We start from the raw sequence: 22,062 nt of genomic DNA on the forward strand, positions 1-22,062 counted from the left end.
CTATTGAATTTCATCCTTGAGATTTTCCAGAACACTTCTGCAATCTTCCCAGAGCCAGTAGGACTCCGACCCTGCCATCCCACTGTCCCGCCCGCTTCCAGCACTCAAGGTGACAGCTCCATTGAACAGAGCCAGACCCAGGACAGACCCTGTCTTATTCCATAGGCTCCGTCGGCTGGGTGCTGAACTGTTTAATTTCTTGAGTGCATTAACCTGAATACTTTTGCACCTCCCTATGCCACTCTTGCAGGTGAATTCAGAGCCACCAAGCAGGCACAAAGCCAACCCCGTCTCCCCAGAGCTGGGCATGGGTTCATACCTCCTGAGGCTTCTCTCCACTGACTGTGCTCCATTTGATCTGATAGACAACCACGTCGGAGGCAGCGACAGCTTCCCACTGCAGTCGGAGGCTGTTCCCAGAGAGCTCGGTGACCTTCAGTGCATGCGGCGGGGGGACCTTTACTGAGGGATGCAGAAGGAAAACCAGCTGAAGCGCAGGCACTGACAGCGCCTTGTCAGAGCCAAGGTGGGGAGCAGATGGTCGGGGAGCAAAACATCAACCAGGCAGATGTCTGAGACCAGCCTGTCTTTCACTTCTTCAGACTCGTATGACAACAGCCATCAGGACAGAAAGGGGTAAATTATTTTTAAAACTGTAATTAAGGAGGATTATCTCATTTGTGGAGAGGACACATACCACGATGGTATTGTAAAGGAGAGAAGGCTAGGAGGGCTCTCAAGGACACAGAGGTTAGCAATACCTCATGCTTTTTCTTCATTTGCTTCCTTTCTTTATTCCTTCCACCTCATTTTAAACATAACACAGTTGGATGTATTCACACACAAAGAACAACAGTCGTCTGGGTTTTGTGCAAGGGTTTTGGCCATAAGCTGCTGGGACCGATCTTCAAAGCATCCCGGTTCAGACACACACAAGCCAATTTTGTCACCTGTTACTGGGACCAAAAGCATTTCCATTCCCTACTTACAGGTGGTAACGTTGCCGGTAATTGGAAAGGAGTCCCCTTCATCATACATAGATCGGACACTGATGAAGTATTGGGTGAGGGAGGACAAAGGCCTCAGGACAGTGGATGTTGCAGTGCCAGGAACCTCTACCTGCAATGGAGGAGTTGTATGAGTATTAGGAGAGGAGCATGGGGACAGCTGCAGAGGGGTTAGCACGTGGGTGGCAACTGCATCCAAAGTGCCCATTTCAGAGTTAAAACACTGCCAGCAGATAAGCCCTCCCTGAACCATGCAGCTGAAGGAGAACAGGGCAGTATCTGACCTCCCAAATTTCTTTTCCTTCTACCAACCCCTTGAGGACTCACCTCCCCAGTGTTGCTCCCTCTGCTAGAAACATAGGTGACGCGGTGAGCTTTCACGGCCGGAGACGCAGCCTCCCAGCTGACTCGAACGGACGCGTGGCTGAGCTCGGAGAAGCTCAGGTATCTGGGAGGACTCAAGGCCACTGCAACAACAGTTAGTGACAGCACTCTGAGGTTTCACAGGCTGCACAATGGCAATGCCACCGGTTGCCTCCTGCTGCTCTTAGATGACCCCACCTTGAACTAAGAGACTCATTCACCACGTGGGAAAATATTCTTTTTATGTCACTACCATACATGCTTCTGGGATGTCATGAAAGGCTACCTGGGCTTTAGGTGAAGAAACAGCCAAACAATTCCCTTTTTCTCCCCAGACAACAAAGACCTCAGGGAACAGCTCTTTCAGGAGTCCTTTTTTACCAGGGGAAAATCACTTCTTTTTCACAGCTCACCATGTAGTTAGAGATCCCCTCCGGGACCAATATTTGCTTAAGATCAGGCAGGGAAGAGGCAGCTTGTTTACAAGCCACATGCACAATATGGGAAGCACCTCATTTAACATGTCTCTCCTGCCTGAAGTGTTTAATAACAACTCAGTAAGCAGCAGCACCACTTACAGGTGGTTTCCTGGATGCTGGCTGGATCACTCACATCTTCCCCATACATCGCGTACACTGCAACAGAGTACTCCGTGCTGGGCGACAGCCCAGCCAGCAGGACCTCAGGCTGGGCCACCTTCACCTGTCAATAGAGAGATGTTTTGGGGTACCCACCAATGCCCTCAACAGAGCAAGACCTTACAGAGATGCAGGTCAAGGTCCCTTTGGTTACACTAAGGGGACTTCACCACTTGGGTAGGTGCTCTGCAGTGGTCAAGTGCTCTGCCTCTCTTCCCAAGGGACACCAAGCACGTTGGGGGTACACATCACCTTCTCCTGCCCTGGTCTGCAGAGGTGTAAGTCCCTCATACAGAGGTGCTGCTGCTGCTGTTGTTGTTCTGGCTTGGATCAGGGGACGTGTGAGAGATGTGATCCCACTTCGCTCAGACACATGGAAAGCTCTTGCAGAAGAGCTGCCTGCTGCAAGCAGGCCCATAGCAGCCGGGTTGCTGCCACCTGCCGCTAACACAGCACGGCCACAGCTCTCCTCCTACAGTCTGCTCGCTGCAGAAATGCACCCCAGAGACTTTCAGGAGCCTGCACACAATGGAGCACAGTTTTATGAAAGGCTGGGAACGTTTTAATGCTGGTTTTGCAGACATCCCACAGCCTTAGAACATTGCACAGTGCGTAGGTTAGGTAACTGCAGAAATGTTCTAATATGCTACAATACAATTTTAAATGTTGGTCCCTCTTCAAATGTTCTGAATGTTAAAAAAACCCCACAATTATGCACTGAAAGCAGAGTATAAGCATTAATTGCTCTGTTTTGAAAACCATCGTGCAATTTCTCCTGTTGCTGTGCATTCAGGGGAGGAATCTGAGTCAGAGAGGCAACACATGTTCCCCCCACTACTGTTTTTTTGTTGTTTTTTTTTAAAATTCATATCCTCAGCCTACAGGTACTCCAGAGAACTCATTCAAATGCACACATTACAAAGGGATCTTAGATGTTTTAAAGGATTTTCCATTCATCGAGCGCTGTTTTATTCTTATGCCATGTCATAGGTCTGGATTTAGAGGTCAGCAAAAACTGCCCAAAAAAACGTTCAATTAACATTTCAAGATAAACAAAGCAAAGACATTTACATACAGCCTCAAGGATACAACAATTACACTTGGGGCTGCAGAGATGTGAGTTCAGTGCCTGGGTTTCCAGGGCCCCATGAGGCAGTCAGTTCTCTCCCTATGCCTTAATTTCCCACATGAAACCCTCACAGTTATAAATGACTTTGAGATACACCATAAAAAAAAAAAATCTTCCACGAAGGATGTTGCTGGCAATAACACTAACGCTTTCTATTTTTTTTTAAACACAATACCAATTCACAAAGGTTAGAGCTGGAACTAAACTCAGCCCAGACAGAGAAAAACCAATATTGTCATTATTCTCATGAACTCTACCTCTGTCGTATAGTCCTCTGCTCCGTCGGGGGCTGCGGAGCACAGCACCAGGTACTGCGTGGCTCCCTGGGCTGCCTTCCAGCTCAGCCTGATACTGTTGTGGCTCCGCTCAGAGACGCGCAGGGAGCGAGGGGAAGACAAAGGCACTGAAGGGAAAAAACAAGGCAGGAAGATATCTTCAGTGTATGAGGTCTGCGACAGCTCAAACCCCAGAGGAGACCTGGCTTTGCAACAGCTACTGCAAGCTGGTGGACATCTACCCCACGTCTAACACAGTGGAGCTGCCACTTTACAGAGAATAGGTTTAATTCATTTGGAGCCCAGGGATAGAAAAAGCGGCAAGGGGTTGCGAGATATTTCTAGCATGGTGTGTTACTGCCATGTCAGGGGAAGCTCAACACAGCGGTCTCCTTTGCAGAATGACATAGGTGGGAAGGGACCCTTGAAGGTCTCTGGTACAACCTGCTATTCAAAGCAGGGCCAAATTAGAGCAGGTTGCTCAGGGTCTTGTGTGGTCAAGTTCTGAACATCTCTGTGGATGGAGATAGCTGTAGACAGACTGAACTTGAGGAAGGGGGAAAAATACAATGCCAGGCTCCAGTCTGAGATGGTTGCAAAGAAAGAGCTTTGTTCACCTATCATAACCATGCATCAGCATAATTCTCTCTACTCACGACCTACATGTGGAGGTGACGCCTCTCAGCCCATCCCCAACAACTGTGTCGTAAATAGGAAACACCGACACCAGATACTCCGTGTGCGAGGTCAAATTGGAAAGACGCAGAGAGGAGACTGCTCCATCTAAAATGACCTGAAAGCACAAAGGAGGGCTGTCAAGATGGGGAGGTGCTAGCCGCTCTTTAGCAAAGGAATGGCAGAACTGGCCTTCCCTAGCAAGTGTGGCCTCTTTGTGGCAGATCTGTGACCAGAAACATGAAGTCCAGTTGCCCTCTGAATTTTGTGCCAGCTAGCATCTCCCAAAACAGAGAGGTAAGAGGCAATAAGCATTCCTGTCCTCTAAGGCTGGGATGTGTACAAACACCAAGCACAAGACTCTAATCGTGCTCTCGCTGAAATCAGTGGAAACCCATCAACAATTTGGATTTGCTTTTCTAAGTCACATCCATCACAGATGAGCATCTTTGGACGGCCCCGTGTACCTGCGTGTCCTCTTTGAGTCAAAACAGATGCTTTAGGGAGGGCTTAACACTGCATAAGAGAAAAATCAGTGTCGGCATGGCTTACAGTATTTCTAGTAAGATGGTATTTATCTGATGCCCTCTTCTATCTTGTCATCTTATCAGCTGATCACATTTACACTCAGTGTGCGTTTAATTTCATCTCTGGCTTTAGCTGATGTCCTACAAGAACTGCACCTCTACCTTTGTCTCTTTCTCTACTCAAGTCTACTTAAATTCCCAGCCACTATCTGGAAGATACTGCAGTCTCAGATGCTCAGAGAAAGGTCTCTCACCTCTTTGGGGATACCACCCTTAGTCGGATAATACACAATTCGATATTTCTTTGGTGGTCTCAGAGGAGGACTCCAGGTCAAGTGCATGCTCTTAGAGGTCACAGCTGATATTTTAAGGTCAGTTGGGCTCAGCTGGGGACCCGTGTTCACAGGGATATCTTTCACAGTGCTACCTAGGAATTAAAAACACAGTTACTGTCTTATATTCAGACTTCTCATGCCAAATGTACTTTCCAGCTCATAAATATAAGTGACATTTTTCAAATCAACTTACAGTCTCCTTCCCTGTCGAGTATAGAAACTTCCAAACTGCTCCGAAATAAGCATTTTAAAACTGGGCATACAGGGAATATAAAAACTCCATAGAGAACAGGCTGTGTGTTTTGCTGGGTGCTGGGAATATTTTTTCAACACAAGTCTGCATTTTTGCCTGTATCCAAAAGATGACCCAGCTTTCCTCAATCATGAAAATTTGTCAAAATGAACAAGCAGAAGTTATTTTGGTTTCTTTTTTGAAAAGAATCTGCACCTTTGAAAAATGTCTAATTATATCAAACAAGTAGAAATTAATAAGGATGAATCAATTTATTTATATGAATCTCCAGAGCATTAAAATAAAAGTATGCTTGAAAGTTAGACTTTCCCATTCTCCTTAGGCCAATCTTAGAGCAGAGAGAGATGGAAATATGTACACAATATTTCTCCTGAGGATCTAAGCTAACATCTAGAGTGGTTCTTCACTCTCTTGTTCATCATACAAGCTGCTCTCCAGCAAAGGAAAGAAATAGGCTGTTTGGTTTTAACTTGAAAATTCCTTGGAGAGCCATCATTTAAAGTAAAGTGTGGAGGAAAAAAAAAGTGTTTGGATGTTTTATCATCTCCTCTTCCTACCTCCACATTTCCTCCATACACACTCCCTAATATCTTCTCAAATTAGCTCTTTTGCTTTTTCTGCCTCCTCTTGGTTGGAAGAAACTCAGAAAAGGAAATGGTTACAACGTATTTATCACACCATATGATAATGGAAGAGGGAAAAGAAGTCCCCTCTTTCCTACAATTGTAGTTATTGTCATTAGGTGATTATATCCAAGAGTTATCCAAACCCCTGGTAGGAATAGCTCTTGCCTGTATTGGCTCCGAGGCCAAAAGCAGGTAACTAAACCAAGAGCATCAGAATGGAAACATCTACAGGTGACATCTCTCTGTGACTTGTTAGAGACAGCAGGGAGTCTGCAGTGGAGTGACAGTGGAAGAATTGCATCCAGAGGGTCTTGTAGAAGACAACGATCACAGGAGAAACTGGCCAAAACATTGACGTAGCAAGGACCGTTGTCAGGCAGCAAGAGGGCTGAGCAAGGAGATCAGCACTGGAGGAGAAGAGTTAGGTGGTGCTGACAGGGTGGTGGAGCTCATGGAGGGAAAGGTACGAGGAAGGGTCAATCCTGATGGCAAGGAAGGTGGATGGTGAGCAGAAGGAAGCTCAGCCCTCACTGAGGAGGTTTCACTTCACCTGCGCTTTCCTTGTTGCTCTTCTCTTTGATCCTGGTGCACAGGACCCGGGTGAGCTTGCCAACCAGAGAACTCAGCAATGGGAAATCCAGCACGTTGTACACTGTGAGCTCCAGAGGCTCCGAGGCCACCTGCTTCAGCTCTGCCTCGTCCGCGTTCTTCACCCCTGCAACCAGAGCAGAGAACAAGACTGAGAAAACTCCCCAGAGAGGAGCAGCTTCTGCCTCCTGCTTCTGTGTTGTTTGTTCAGGGGCAGGATGTGTCCACCATCATCCTGCTCTCCAAGCAGAGCCTCCCAGTCATTCCAGTGGGGTGGTGGTATCTGAGAATGGCCTTGGGCTTTCCTGCAGCAACAGCCTCAGTCCAGCCTGAGAAGGGCTTTCAACTCTGTGGGCTCAGAAGGTCTTTTGTGGCCTAGAGGCAGTCTAGTGAATCCTTCTTCTGTTTTCCTGCCTCCTCATCACTTGCAGGCTTTGCTACCAGGAAGGTAGATATTTTTCACCCTAAGAGGCAGTTGGCATAAATGGGGGAATGAGTGAATGAACAAACAAACATTTTATATTTATGAGGTGCCAGCACTCCCCACAGAGACTCTTGTTGTTCATCAGAACATCACACTGCGTTTCAAGAGTGTCGGGGATGAGCAAAAAGCAGACCATTTGTTTAGCAGAACTTCACCATCACAGAGCATCCTCCATCCCTATCCTTCTGCTCCACGCCCTCATTAACCCTCTGCAGACCAAGCCCCACAGCATACAACTTATTTTGCCTCCCAGTGCTAGGCTCAAGGTCACCCTAGCATTGCCCAAGTAGTACCATTGCCAGACGGGGATCCCACCTGGTTTCTCAAGTCCAAGACCATTACCTTAACAGCTTTGCTAGCCTCCTTCCCCCTTGCTCTTGCAGTAAGAACCAAGGCGCTGTTGAGATTAATACTCAGGTCCTGATGTTTAAGGACCAAACAATGTGATCTTCCTCTAACCAGAGAGGAAAGGCAAAGACCCCAGCCAGGAACAGATCTCCAAGTGATTTCAGGTACACAGTAGTTAGTCTGTTGTGCTGCACAACATACAGCTGAGGCTCAGCAGCTCCACTCAGTCCATGAAAGAAATCGCAGTGCCAGCCACTTAGCTACATAACCCTACGCAATAAACCCTTGCTCGTGTCTTCCCAACATAAATTAGCACTTAAAGTTTTGGAGACTGCAATTTTAGGTGAGTTTTTTTATGTAACTTTATTGCCCATGCATTAGTCTAGCAGACTTGTTTAGTCATCAAGGACAGAGCTGCTCAAGGCCATTTTATATCTCATTATTGCTGCCAGATAGCAAAAAGCAGATAATGTTATTATTCAGAGAAATGGAAAGTTGCGAGAGGCAGCAATTATAAAGGAGGTCTTCTGCCCTCCCCAGTACAATGTTCTCTTGCCTAATTCCACAGCTAAGAATATTGTTATCATGGCACAGGTCTCTGAGGCTCGCAAAGGTCTTTATGGATAGGAGGTGTGAAATACCTTGTGTGAATGAGTGTTTTTTCTAAACAAACAAAATCCCCTTTGAAGACACTGCCTGTGCTGAATAAATGAGTTAATTTTCATCTTAGCCACAATGTAATGAGGTCTTACCCATTACCTTAGTTTTAAAGCGTCAGGATGCTCCTATCAAAGTTGAGGGAACATAACCTTCAGTTTGAAGAAGATCAAAAGTAGGTTGACTTTGTCCTACAGCTTATCGATGGCTGTGATCTTACCAATGGCAAATATCTCTATGCCCAGGTTTTTCAATGTCTGAGCAGCCAGGTTGGCGTCATCCTGGGATTTTCCATCAGTCAGGAGTATTACCAACTTCTCAGCCTCCAGCCGGGCACCAGCATCTGGTTTCAGATTCTGCTCCAGGACGTGGGTCAGCGCCAGACCTGGGGAGGAGCAGGGATGGATGGTGTGTTACAGCCTGGCAGACAACCCCCCTGCCTTTACTCTTTTCTCTGCCCCCAGTGGCTTTGGTCCCCATGGAGGTCATCCCATGGGAACAGCTTCCCCCACTGCAGCTGCACAGATCATTTAGCAGAGACCTAGAGCTGGAATTACCTGTAAAGGTGTTGCCGCCCTTGTACCGCAAATTCCTCACAGCCTCCAGCACCTGGTCCCTCGTAGAGTAAGCGCTCAGATCCCACTCTGTGCGGGGATCGCTGCTGTACTGGGACAGCCCTGGGGAAGGCAAGACCTATCGGCATCATGCAAGGCAAGGTAAGCCACAAGAGGAGATTCGTTCTGGGGAGGCAGCATCAGGCTTGCCACGGGAGGATGACACAAAATAATGAACGGGACTGGGGGTGAGCAGATTTGGTTTCTAGCACCTCTTTCTCTGCATAGTCCTTGTCATGCAGGCAGCAAGGTGATGCCTCAGACCCCACTGGGTACAGTGGTACTTACCCCTGTGGTGGTGCTCTGAAGTATTTGATAAGGTCTCAGCGTCAATCAGGGTCAAACTAGTTGGCTGCAAGAAGTGGGAAGGATTTACACTGTCCTATTTCATGCACAACCTGGCCAGTGCCATCTGCTGGGGTTAGCATCACTCGGAACTGGAAGCGGCACCGTTCTTAGCTGAACTCAAAGCAGCCCCAATGCAGCGTTGCCACCGTATCTTTCTGCGCGGTGCTGTGGAGGCTGAGCACCTCATCAGAGGCAGGCAGCAAACCCCAAATGTGTCTCAGCATCAGTGCCCGACCTGATGCTGCCCAGAAGACATCGCTTCTGTTCACTGTGCAGCTATTTCTTACAGCCACTAGAGGACAGAGCTTGCTACCAGATGGGAAAAGCTGTCAAGAGCAGCAAGCAGGACCCCACCCTAAAGGAATAAAAGCTCCTCAGAGGAGCACATAAGCACAGGAACAGAGACCAAGGCCCCTTCGAACACACACTTCCCAAGGTCAGGAAACACGAAAGTGTCCTACCTACTCTTATCTTGTCTTGGGCAATACTGAATGGGGAAATCAAATTGCTCAGAAACTCCTTAATGAGCTTGAAATTGTTGCGTCCGATGCTCCAGGATCCATCCACAAGCAGGACGATATCAGTCATTGCAGATGTGTCACACTGAAACTGGGAACCTGCGGGGGCATAAGGTTTGATATTGAGAGAAGCATTTGTAAAGGAGGAAAAACTGCTTCAGTTTTAAGATAAAAAGCAAATCTGCAGTGTAAGGCCTTGTCTGGATGATGGATTGGACCATCTGCCAGCCTGACGCATCCCAGCATCTTGGGAAAACCACGTGGCTAAGGATAACCCATCTCAGTACCAAGAAATTGAGTGGTGCGCAGCTGCATTTCTGCAAAGAATGGGTTAAAGCTGTCAGGAAGTGTGTGCCTAACCCAAGCACTACTCTCTGCAAGCTGTCAGCTCCATTACGTCTCAGCCCCAGCCCAGTGCTTCCCTTTTATCTAGCCTAAGTCTCCAAGAATTGCAGGTGACTGCTTAATTCCATTCCATCACGAGATCCCCTGTGGGCTATAATTATTTCGTGACTTTATATTAAATCCAATCTCTCCGTAAAACCCTGCTGGCATCACAGATACTCAAGCCCTGCCTTTCTCCCCACCCCAGGCCTACAGCTTAACAGAGGTTAAGATAGGGCATGTTTCTGACTGGATGCATCTTCCTTGAATATTTTTTGAATGGGGGATTTTTCATCTTTGATGGAGGGAAACAGATGATCCCATCAAGATTCAGTGGGCTCCAAAGAGGTTACTCTCCTATCTCTTTTCACAGCCATGGATTCCTACTGGTCTCAAGGGACCAAACGAGGATGCTCTGGCCAATCCCATTCCCACCATTTCAACAGTGCTGTGAGCCATCTGCCCTGCCACAGTCTCAGCTGACAAATCTGAAGGATCTTCATGGATCAGTTATCTGTGAAACATGAAGAACAAGTCCAGAAGGTGGAGCAGGTTGGTAACAAACATCACTGATGCGCTTCCTCCCCTCCTGAAGGCTTGGAAAGGTCCATGGCTGGGGGGGTCTGTTGGAGAATATGAACTCTTACATGGATCTGTCAGAAGCAGGGGGAGGTGGCAACATGAAGAGAGAGAATAGTGGCAAATCAATAAATTAAATCATCTGGAAGGAATTTTTGGCCTAGCTCTAGTTTGCCTTAAAATCTGTGACGTTCTGCAGAACTCCAAATTTCTCCAGTGATCCCTGACAGCTCCCCAAAGCATGACCTAGCAATTGAAAGCACTATCAGCAGCACTGTACTCTTGAAAATCTTGGTGACAGAGAGTGGGATGGAAAGCTTGTACTCAACGAGCGTTAGGGAAAACAGTAGGGAAGAAGGAGCAAGACATGTTTGAAACACCTCTCACCTCGCCTCAATGAATCCTTTGTGGGTTTTTCTTTTCCTAGAGACTCTTGCTCCGGGTTTGCAGGAGTGCGCTGGGATGATTTTGTGGTTGTTGGTGTTGCTTCTGTCACGCTGGCGTCCACACTGGGCTGGTTTCTTGTCGTTTCTCCTGAGACCTTTGGCTGAATCCCCTTCTGCCTTTTCTTTTCAGCTCTGTCCTTTGCTGTGCTCCACAGAGAAAAATCCCGTTGTCCCTAGCTGTGTTATCCCCACGCAACCTGCTCCGCTCATCGGCTGATGTAAGCCACATCTGACAGAGGTGTAGGGGGCCCAGAGAGGATAAAAGTCCTACCAGCTTTATGCAAATAGGTAGCTAGGTAAAGGAGACCATCTTCATTTATGCCTTTCTGAGAGGGCTGCATGCGGGCTCATGAGTTAATAATAATGTTAGTAGTGGATCACACCAGAAGTTTGTCCTTCCCGTTATCTTTGATGATGAAGAATAATGAATGTTTATAAAATATAAATCAGGGAAAACATACCATGGCACTCGATACCCAGTGTAGTCTCCAGACCTCAGCGATCTGTGACTCGGAAACATCCTGAGCTAGTGCGAGTCTTTTTGTGTAACGGCCCTGATGGATCTTTCTTCCATCAACACATTGCCTTTTGAACTCATGCAAACCTTGTTGCCAGATACATGAGAATCTATGCAGTTATATACAGTCCTCAGCCATAGGGGAGAGCTCACACCGTCTTATAGACCATCTGCAGCCAACCTTGGGACACAGACCCTAGGAAATCAAGCACCATTAGCCCCAGTGCTAAGGAAGCAGCTTGTTCTCAAAGGATCCGCTCTCAGTTGAAGGATATGACTGTATCTGCTGAATTTGAATACCTGTCAGCCCCAGGAATGCATGGATATGCTTTTTCAGGTTGGCTGGCATGAGGGGCAAATATTTTTAGGTTGCTTACTGTGTTTTTGTAGTTAAGAACTGCACGCAAGGGATGAGACTGGGCTAGCATGTCTCACTGAATGAACGTCCCTCATGAAGTAGGGGTTGCAGGGAGAGGGTGGGAGTGGTTTTAGGGACAGTTGTGCTTAATGCTCCAACCATGGTAGCATGGCAAAGGTCGTGGCTCAAAATCAATCCGATGTGACTCCAGGACAGTCAGTGCACCCACCTGGCTGTGTCAAGACGGCATTCAGGGGTGGTGGGGTGGCCTCTGCCACCCCACTGTGCTCAGCTGCTGAGTTCCCCAAAGAGGTGAGATTCTTTCCTGACACAGCTCCTGAGTTTCTTCTGTTATTTCTAGTCTGGGATGCATTTTTGAGTTCCTCTACTGTAGGAAGACCAAAAACAGAGAGAGAGAGTCAAACTAGACAGGTCTGTGAGTCACAGTCCATCCCTCATCCCCTGGGTCTTCACCATTCCCCTTTCTAACCTTCCAACCAAAATAGTACCAGGCTCTGTGATTGCTGCATAGTCTACAGGGCATATGCCAGAGGATGAGCTCTGAGGAGCCACATCTCCAAGAGCCTCAGAAGCTCTCTGAATGGTAAAAAGTAGCACACTCTACTTACTCACAAATTTCCTCTTGGCAAACAGGGCTTCCTGGGAGCCGTTGAGCACGTAGACCTGCAGTGTGTATTCCTTGGTAGGGCTCAGCCCCCCCACCGTGGCTTTGGGAGTCTTGGTTTTCAGCATGACTTCTTGCTCCGAGTCCCCTGAGGTGGAATGAAGCCACATTTCAGAGCCTGTAGAGCTTAAATTTAAGCTGACAGTAGCAAAAGCACCGCTGAAATGCAGGGAATGTCTGCCTAGGGACCTCAGTCAACTCCTATTTCTTTTTTTAATTTTGTGGATCTCTGATTTTTACTCTTTTTCCCAATCCAGAGTTGAGAACGTTTAGGGTTTGGTTTTGTTTTTTTTTAAATCCCTGATACGTGCCCAGAATGGAAAACCAGTTCCCACCCACTAATAGGTTTCCCATTAGTGAAACTCTTACCAACTTCTCAAGGAGTTGCTGAGTGAAAAGCCGGTCTTCAGAGGGTAAAGACTGAGTAATTGCTAGTAAATACTGCTTATGAAAACATCCAACCAATTGATGTGCTTGAGGTCATATGTGACAAAATGAGGAAGTGGCTTAGTGTCTCCTGAGGTCATCGCTGGCACTTGGGACTCATCATCTTACTTATCCCAGCCGCTCTCGCTGTGCTGTCTCTGCAGGCCCCATCTCTCTCCAAGGGCAGCTGCTCTCTGCGGGGAGACAGCTCATTTCTGGGGCCAGCACTGCCTCCAGACCCCTCCAGCCATACCCCATGGTGTGGGACCTGTCCTGGGTCTGTGATGCCTTGACCAGCCAAGAACTGGGGCATTTCCCTGTTGGCACGGCAGTGAGCAGATGGAGCGAGGCAGCTCTGCAAAGCAGCAGCCAATTGCTGCACCACGGTCGCTGTGCTACACAAAACAAAGGCAGAGAGGCAAGCTAGCTCCCTAAAATCCTCTGATTAAGGTCTACAAGCTTTAAATTATGGAGAGGGATGTGTTTCTGACCCCGCCATCCCTGTGCTCATGCCTAGGGCTGGAGATGGAGCTCCCCAGCCTACGCAGAGGGAAAGCCTCAGGCATGTGCCAGGAGCGCTGGTGGGGATTCCCTGCATTCCGGGGATGCTCATCGCTCTCTGCTGAGCTGAGGCCCAGGGAGAAGCAGGGCAGGGAAGGAACAAGAAACCTCCTGCTCCAGCTTGGGAAACAGGTGGGGGCTGAGCTAAAAGCGGGTGGATGATCACAAGGGCTTTGCCGCACGCACTACTGCCTGGCAGCTCCCTTCTCCGGCTTGCTGGGGGAGCGGCAGCGACTGAAAACCAAATGCCAGCCAAGACTTAGGTTGCCTCCAACCATTGCTCCCCGCGGAGGGACATCATGTCCTTCCAACACCACCAGGTTCAGCGTTGAAGTCAAGGAAAGCTGGAGCTTGGCTGGGGTAGAGAGACAGGGGGCTGAGCCCCCCACACACATGGGGTCAAGGACTTCCCATCCTGTGTCCCTGCAGGCAGGGAGAGAGCTGGGAGCTCCCACAGAACCACCAGACAATGAACCTTTCCTCATCTTTTTTCTCACACAGTCCCAAAGAGCAACACTTTCTGGCTAAGCCTTTCCCCTAGGATGAAGAGAGCCGAATTTCATCTCTCTCTCATGAATGAGTGATAGGGGGACTGTGCCTGCACTGACATGGCACTTCAGACTGCTCTCATGGTGGCCAGAAAAGCTTCTTGTCCATATTGTGTGTACAGCCCAATGGAAAAAGTTTTGACCTAGGTAATCAACACTTGAAACCAGAACAACCAGCAGATAATTCCCTCTGCCTTACCTCCATCACCCTAAGGTCTAAATAATGCTCTTACTTAAGTCCTATTATCCACCAGGCAAAAGGTGGAGCTCAGTCCCTCACTCACACACAAATCTCTGCTGGGTCTGATGTCCAATGCGTTAGCACGTACCTGCCATAGGCTTTACCCGAACTTTGTAGCCATTGATGTTCCCTTCAGTCTCTTTCCATTTCATTTGGAGCCTGTCTTCCGAAAGGACAGTGAGTTTCAGCCGGCCTGACCCTGGGGAGGAGGAGATGTGTCCATGCTGTTATGGATGGAATTCCTCCTTCTGCACATACAGACACAAACCACCACACACGCCATCTCCTCTCTGGACACGGGAACACTCGCAGTGCAGAGGAAACCTTCACCATCCCATGCAAGTCCTCAGCACCCCCTGACGCTACACAGCAACGCCTGCAGTCCCCCTGCACCTCTGCCAGGAAACCTACCACGAGTCACTGCAAATCTGTAGCCTCCACCCTATGCAAAGAGGAGTTTCTCATGATCTCGAATGAGACCTCAATATATACTGCTGCAAACAGAGAAAACAGCCTCCCAAGGAAGCGAGGGCTTTCTCTGCGCCCCTCGCATCTTGGAGGACTCTCCCAGGAGCTTTCATGCAGGACGTTTTGTTTCAGCAAGTGTGTTTAGTGCAAATATCCGAAATGGGAGGGCAGGAAATAGATAAAAGGGCTCAATGAGGCTGCTGAGAAATACAGAAAGTCCCCAGGTGATGGATCCCATACTTCTGCAGAAAGATAATTTCAGAGGCAGCTCCAAGGACCAGCTGAGTTTAGAAAGAAAGAAAGGGGGATAAAAGAAAAAAAAAAGAAAAGAGAAAAAAAGAAAAAGAAAGAAAGAAAACCTGATAAAGTGTAAATAACAGTTCCTGGCAGGACCATAACTCATGGGCACCAGCTTGTATCAGTTTGCTGCAGGGAGCAGCAAACTAAATGACAAATCCTGAGGAAAAAAATAATATCAGACAAGGAGGTAAAAAGAAGAAAGAGCACATTTCCTGATCATCTCCAGATTTCACAGATATCTTTTAAACCCCAGCTAGATGTCTGAACTCATGTGTCACTCTGAATCAATGATTCCTTAGTAAAACATAGCTGTACTGTCGTACAAGTGTCACCATATGAGACTTTTTCACTTGACTGGGTATAGGATGGCAACTCAGCAGGTTTATCTCCCCTCCTTCCTGACACTGTACCTACAGCTGCCTTTCCAGCAGGCTGCCCTAATTTGCAATGAGTGAGCGCATCCTTTGCCTGCGCACTATAAGCATCTGCACTCAAATGCCCACCCTCATTTGCAGTTGTTACCAATCTCTTTCCCTTCACCATTACTCATAAAAAAAGCTTAGGGTGACCTGGAGTGTCCTGCTCAGTGTTGGCAAACTGTGTGTTGCACGGGACACCTCAGGTCCCTAACCTGGTCTTGCATCACATCCAGACATCTCCTGACATCATCTTTGCCATGAAGTCACAGCCCAGGAAAGCAGTGAGAGCTGGCAGTGAGGACTTGCTTGTCTCAGCCCAACATCTGTGCCTTAACCTTTCCTCGCGGAGACTTCCTGCAGGCTGCCCAACAAGCCGATAACTATTTTGGGGAAACAAAGCTCAGATTCACATCTCGCCCCAGGCAAATCTGAAGGGGAAGAAAGAAAACATGGGGAAGAGGGGTGAGGGGCAAAATGAAATCCCAGAATCTCGCCTAAGAGAAATGGTAAAAGTTCGTGGAACAATGAGGGGAATTCATAGTTAGATTAAACATGGAGCTGTCTTCTTTTGGCCAAGTGTGGTCCAGCTCCTCAGCCATCACTCTAGGAGCCAGGAAGCTAAAAAGGCAAGAATGTCCCCAGACAGACCAGAAAGGACAGCATCCTCTAAAGCGTCATTATGTGCTGGATGCAAATGAACCCCAGTGCCATGAAAGCTCCACTGTTTCCCTGCCCTGTGTCGGATGTGCGCTATTTGATGCTGTAACCTTGATCTCCGGCTGATAGGGAGTTAAGCCCAGACTTAACTGCAGAGGCTGGTCTGGAAGATACTCTGAAGTGCCATCACATCTCCAGAAACCTTTGTGCTGACCACTTCCACAGAAGGTTCAAACGTAATATAAAGGTGGATCTTCAACATCAGAAAGGCTGTGATGAGGTGCTATAGGTAGTTTCTGATCACTTATGGTACTATGGGAGCCCCACATGTTACAGGAGGAACGCGCTTCGTGTGCTTTCTTATCCAGATGTTGCACCACGTGTCACCATATACGTCCAAAGCAATAGTTTCAGAGTGCAGGACGGAAGCAGTGACTAACAGAAGCAACACCGCTTTTTCTTCCTGTTTCTCAAGCTCCATTTGCAGATCACATAAGCACCCTTCATTGCTTATAGAGGCTGCATTCCTAGGGCGAGGGAGCGGCATGCTGAACTGCTGCCAGTGATGAGGACAGGCTTTGCAGGGTGGGGAGGGACCAAGATACTCTCCCCAAAATGGGCCCCCTGATCTCCCGGTGCTCTTCACGTGTGGGAACGGGCTGTCTGAAGCTTCACCAACAGACATCAGAGCACTGCAGTCCCCTGAAATCCTGCGTGTGATTGGGAACGTTCCTCGCATGCGGTGCCACTGCCAACGGGAAGGGCTTGGGCTGGGCGAGTTAACCCAGGTGACAGCCAAACCGTAGGGAATTGCCCAGAGCAAGGAACAGGGGGCTCCTTACCTTGGCCCACTCGTCCCCAGACATGGCTCGCCACAGGCAGGCAGGCAAAAAAGAAACAAGTGCGAATCAGCATGGTGACCGGGACCTACGAGAAGGCAAACATCAGGAAGGAGAATTAAGAGTTACATTTCACCATGACAGTACCCCGTGTTTTTTGCAGTCCTCAGTTAAGGGACCACAAGCTGAGATCTACAGCTCTATACATCACTGAAAGAGTGGCTGGAGAAGCACATGCTGAATTTTCCTGCAATTCCTATATATTATTTTACATTCTTGGTCTCTCCAAAACAGCTGTTCAGTGCCTTGGACCAGTACTAAATGGAGTTTGTACACCTGATGGGGAGTAGGCTTTGACCCAGTACTCTCAGCCTGCTTGGTCCTGGAGATGGGCACTGCCCATCAACTGTACTCAACAGTGGTACAATACGTGCTGGGTTCCACTCTGATCACGGAAATAAGCAACATTGGCCAAATCACTGGACAGACATAGATTCCAGAACAACTTCTGTTTTAAATAATGTAGAAGTAATTATTTCCAGTTATCATGACCAAAATCAATATAGGTATACAAACACACAGCATCTTTCTCATGTCCCTGCGATGCACACACTGATCCTAAGAGGAAAAGCATTTAGAGGAGCACTCTTTGGCAGACAAGCTCCTCACACCACAGATGTAATGACCCTGCAGTCACTGTGATAAAGCAATTATGCAACAGGAGGGATACCGCAGAATTAGCTGAGTTTATATGTCAACAGTTTAGAAACAAGGGTTTTATTTCTTATTTCGCGGTGGAGTTCCCGAGAAGTTACCTTCAGGACTTGTTGGGATAGTCTTGTTTTAACTTGTTCACCCGAACAAGACTGAAAACAGATGCAATTACAGACTTAATCACGGCAGACGATCAGTTTGACTTACAAGTAACCTCTGCAGCGTTAACAGAGCTGGCTGGCTAAGGACAGCCAGCCTACAGCCCACGGACCTCGAGCACCTTCAGTTACCTTTGCTGGCCTAGATTTCAGTTTTATTCAGTTTGGGTCAGAAATGTCAGGTCATGACAAACCACCTTGATAGAAACAGTGCCTCCCCCTCGTCTCAGTCTCAATATACCAGGTTTAAAACCTATGCTGTTGGCCTTTTGCAACGCATCATTGGCATCTGTCATTTTTGTGCTACACATTTCAGCCTTATTGCTTTTGGCAGAACCAGACCATACGCAAGTTTCCTCCACCGCCGACCGCAGTGACATTTCACTTCTGTTCATTTTGATGGACAGGTATTTAAAGGCTCCTGGCAAATGCTTATTTCCCCTCAAATACATCAGCTTTTTAGAGATTTCAAGGAAAAATAAATATGCACATGAGTGACCCAGCCATGATCTCCTGGGTTTTAAATCAGTTCTAAAATGCTGTAAGAATGAATGGAAAAATATGCAAGTTATAACAGGGAGATGTTAACCACCCTACTCAGTCTGTGATTTTTTTTTTTTTTTGATTGAAGATCAGGTTATACGGAACAACTGCAGTGTAACTGAAGCCCTTCGCCATCGGAAACACTTGGGGTTTTTCTCCAGCTAATACAGTGAAGTCATTGGTTATAAAAAACAGCAAACATTTTACAGGTGGGTTTCAGGAATCTGACTGTCACCTCAAGAAAAGCAAAGCCTGCCCTGGCTGCAGAGGTACACGTGCCAAACAGCAGCAAGAAGCCTGCATTTTTGAGAAATTCCCTGAATCAAAAGTTCATTTGTGCCATTTTGTAATGCCACCAAACTGCTCTTGATTTCCTTACAACTACCTCGTGGCTCTGCTGGCAAACGGATGCCAAACTCTGGCAAAAGCACTGGATTGTGTATGATCTTTTCATGTTAACCAGGGTTATACGGGATCCGAAGTCCAGTGAAATAAACACGCGGGCTTCTCCAGCCTGCACTGAACCGGGCTTACTGCAGGGTCCGATTCAGCCAGGAGCTTCCACCCTGATGTGTCAGTAAGGATGAGTTCAGTATTAACCCAGGTTGGATCCAGTAAGTCCCCAGGGTGTGGATCTTTACTGCGACTAAAGCAAGGAACAGGGACTTCATCTCTTCTTCCTAGCTCAGAGGCAAACCCATCACTATTTTGCCTCTTTGCCAACTTTCATTTTCCTATCCGTAAAGCAGGAATAACAAACGCACCTGTTTGAAATGGTGGAAGATACATGGCTGGAGGAGCTCTCTCTTCCCCACCCTGCAGAACTCCCTCTCCGCAGGTTACCTGCTGGACCCCAAGCCCCCACTGGGTCTCCATGGTCCCTTCCCATCCATTGCTGCCCTCGCTGGTGCCACCATCCAAGCCGGGCTGAGCTGTGGACCCCAGGATGGAGGGGACCACAGTGACATCAGCCTGCTGGCGGGCAGGCAGCCTCCGGCACGCCGATGCCTCTCTCCGGTTACTTGCCCAGGGAAGGAATTTGGAGACAGCAACACATGGAGCATGTGGCATTTCCAGGGCCTGGAAAATTGGGGGCGGGGGGGAACACGGGGGACACACACACACACACACGCACACACAGCACTTCCTGCTTGCCCCAGCTGTGCGCTCCGAGGGGATTTGGAGATTAAGGCAGTTGGAGATCCCCTTATTTGCACAGAAAGTTTTAAAAGTAGTTGCTTTAATTAAAGGAAAAAAAAAAAATTCTATGCAAAAAAATCCCTGCCGCATGTTTAAATCAGCACAACTAAAAGTGGCAATTTGGGGGCACTGTGAATTATTTCCACCCTCCACAGCCACAGTCTGGGGACATTTCCTCATCCCAGAGGGCATCACCGTCTCTGCACAGAGCTGCTGGCAGAAGCAATGTCACCTCATGGCCCACTCGCTGCCAGACACGCGAGCAGTGCCAGGGACAGCCCTGCAGAAGAGACCAGCGACCTGCCCAAGGTAGCCAGCTGCAGGGAGTAAATCTGTCCCACACTCCCTGAGGACTCCTAAAGGACCTAAAACAGACTGTAAAAACAAGAAAAATCACATTCATCAAACCCTTTCTGTTCTCTCCTGGAAATCTCTGGTATTTCAGTTCCACTATTGAACAAAAAGTCTTAATTATCCCAGCATCAGTCTCAAAAAAGTAAGGCACAACTTTCACTTCTCGGCTGAGCCTTTGCAGCTCCCCACAGCCCGGGCAGGCTTAGTAACATCAGCTTGATGCAGACCCACACCACACCTCCAGGTGGGAAAAAACCCACCCAGACAAACTGTTATTGCTAACAAACCCTTCCAAGTGCTATCCTCTCTGGCAGCAATTTCCCCGCAGGTTTTATAGTATTAACCACAAAATAGAAGGAAAAAAAACAAACCAACAAACAAAGTGCGTTTCTCACAGCCATCGCTCCAAAAGAATTGCTAAAGCAGTCCTGGCAATATTTACACCTGACCTACAGTGAATGTGAGTCTTGAAGGTCATCCATAAGAGGATGAGACCTGCCACCCCTGCGCAGCATCGGCAGCGCTGCCCCGAGCTGAGCTGCGCCAGCTCCAAGTTTCCCGGAGAGCAAAACCCTGCAGAAGTTCCCTGCTCCGCCGATACCCACGCATGCCCCAAAAGAACGCAGCCCCTCCTCGGCATCCCCGCAAACCGAGCCCCAAAGGGGAATGAGCCACAGACCTCTGTGGAGCGGCGCGGCTTTCCCTGGAGTCAGCCGGGAGGTGCGATGAATCCAGCTACATTCTTAAATTGTGGGAGAAGCAGCCCTGGCGCCTCGTCTGCTCCTCGGCGTGATTAGAGATTTCAATTCCCAGACGTCAGGAGGGATAAGGAAGGGGAGGGAGAGCAGGGGGAGAGGGACAGCGATTCCCCCACCTCCCTCTCACCACGCAGCAGAGAGCACTGCTTGGCCCCTACGTGCAGCTAAATAAAGCGTGCACAAAAAGCAAGAGGCGGCTTCTGCGAAAAACAGTAAACAGCTTTTAGTGGGTTTGCTAACTAAATACTAAATATATGTCTAGGAAGCTGCACTCTGATTTCCTAGAGCGCAGCAACAAGTCGTGGCTCCCGCCCACCGTCAGACTCCCAGGGATGAAGTCATTCGCATCCCATTAAATATTTTTGAGAGCCCGGCGTTTGCACTGAAGGCAAATTGCATTGCATTTGTTTAAGGAAATTAAGCACATCTGTAAGTTTTGCAAGGCCAGAGTCTGAATCATGAACTGGAGCTCGACGGTGCTGCAGACTTCCCAGCTGCAGGACACAGCCCTGACCTCCAGCAGCATGTGGTCCCCAGCCCTGGGAGTGCCTGGGAGAGCCGCCCAGCTCCGCGCCAAAACTTTTTCAGGAAGATTTTGTCCTCGTTGCCAGGAATGAAACAACTGACAGTGGCATTTCTCATTCCAAATGGAGGTCAGATTTTCAGCTGCATCTGCGGGGGCTGTCAGCATCAGACTCCCATTGCAACAGAGCGAGCTGCAAGAAACTTGCAATTGCTGTTCTATAGGAAACACAGGCACCTTTCAAAGTGTCAACTCAGGGGGGGGGAATCATAGTTTTTAAATATTTGTGCACACTAAAGAAACATTTGGTAGTTCATTGCCATTTTGCTTTATAATCTCGTAAGTATTTAAAAGCATCACAATATACAGGCCAAAGGATAACATCAAAAGGAATCACTTAAATCTTGTTAAGATAAAACATGGAACATTTGGTAGCCTGTGGAGAGAGAGTTGTCACTGCCCTGCATGTAAATACCACAAATTACCTCTTCTGTAATTCCTACTGGATTTCAGTAGTTGCTCAGATTCGCTACAGTTTACTTTAAAACTAGGAGGAGGTGAGAAAGGAAAGAGCACAGACCTCCTGCACTTCACTTTCGGGGAATTCAGATCCAGAGCTAAAATTCGTGTTCTGTTTATGTCAGAAAAATCTGGAGCTGCTTCCAGTGCTTATGTTCAGGCTGTTGCTTTCTGGCCTACCTTTCCCAAGGTACCCACAAAATGCTGTGGTCTCCTGGCTTTGACTTTAGTTCAAGCCCAACACTCTGGATTAAAACTTGGGGCCACCACAGGCACCCAAACCCTCCCTGAACAGCAACACAAACCAGAATTTAAAAAGCAAAAAAGGCAGATGGATGCCGCTTTGCTTGTGCACTGAATGGCTAGAAATAACAACTGTGAGTATATTGACAAATGGCTTAAAAGATTGTCTGGTTTCACTTAGGGGCTGGAAGGACCCCAGTGGATTATCAGTGCAAACATCTTGCTTGGACCACGTTC

The 22,062-nt window shown here is 48.0% G+C and overlaps 1 protein-coding gene across 1 annotated transcript in view; it reads right to left on the reverse strand.

Moving 5' to 3' along the window:
- Positions 1 to 20,733, reverse strand: part of COL20A1 (collagen type XX alpha 1 chain) — a 52,735-nt gene extending 32,002 nt beyond the window's left edge. Inside the window, exons 1-17 of the mRNA XM_076352148.1 lie at positions 20,462 to 20,733; positions 16,817 to 16,901; positions 14,219 to 14,329; positions 12,299 to 12,442; positions 11,899 to 12,057; positions 10,736 to 10,936; positions 9,329 to 9,484; positions 8,463 to 8,582; positions 8,126 to 8,290; positions 6,379 to 6,543; positions 4,869 to 5,041; positions 4,076 to 4,205; positions 3,395 to 3,540; positions 1,949 to 2,072; positions 1,335 to 1,474; positions 990 to 1,119; positions 320 to 462 (exon numbers count right to left, since the gene is read on the reverse strand). Coding sequence (XP_076208263.1) covers positions 320 to 462; positions 990 to 1,119; positions 1,335 to 1,474; positions 1,949 to 2,072; positions 3,395 to 3,540; positions 4,076 to 4,205; positions 4,869 to 5,041; positions 6,379 to 6,543; positions 8,126 to 8,290; positions 8,463 to 8,582; positions 9,329 to 9,484; positions 10,736 to 10,936; positions 11,899 to 12,057; positions 12,299 to 12,442; positions 14,219 to 14,329; positions 16,817 to 16,889 — 2,280 coding nt within the window. The 5' untranslated portion in view covers positions 16,890 to 16,901; positions 20,462 to 20,733. The remainder of the gene's footprint in view (positions 1 to 319; positions 463 to 989; positions 1,120 to 1,334; positions 1,475 to 1,948; positions 2,073 to 3,394; positions 3,541 to 4,075; positions 4,206 to 4,868; positions 5,042 to 6,378; positions 6,544 to 8,125; positions 8,291 to 8,462; positions 8,583 to 9,328; positions 9,485 to 10,735; positions 10,937 to 11,898; positions 12,058 to 12,298; positions 12,443 to 14,218; positions 14,330 to 16,816; positions 16,902 to 20,461) is intronic.
- Positions 20,734 to 22,062: the final 1,329 nt, after the last annotated feature.

The sequence above is a fragment of the Aptenodytes patagonicus genome, chromosome 14 (genome assembly GCF_965638725.1).
Source record: "Aptenodytes patagonicus chromosome 14, bAptPat1.pri.cur, whole genome shotgun sequence".
Lineage (NCBI taxonomy): Eukaryota > Metazoa > Chordata > Aves > Sphenisciformes > Spheniscidae > Aptenodytes > Aptenodytes patagonicus.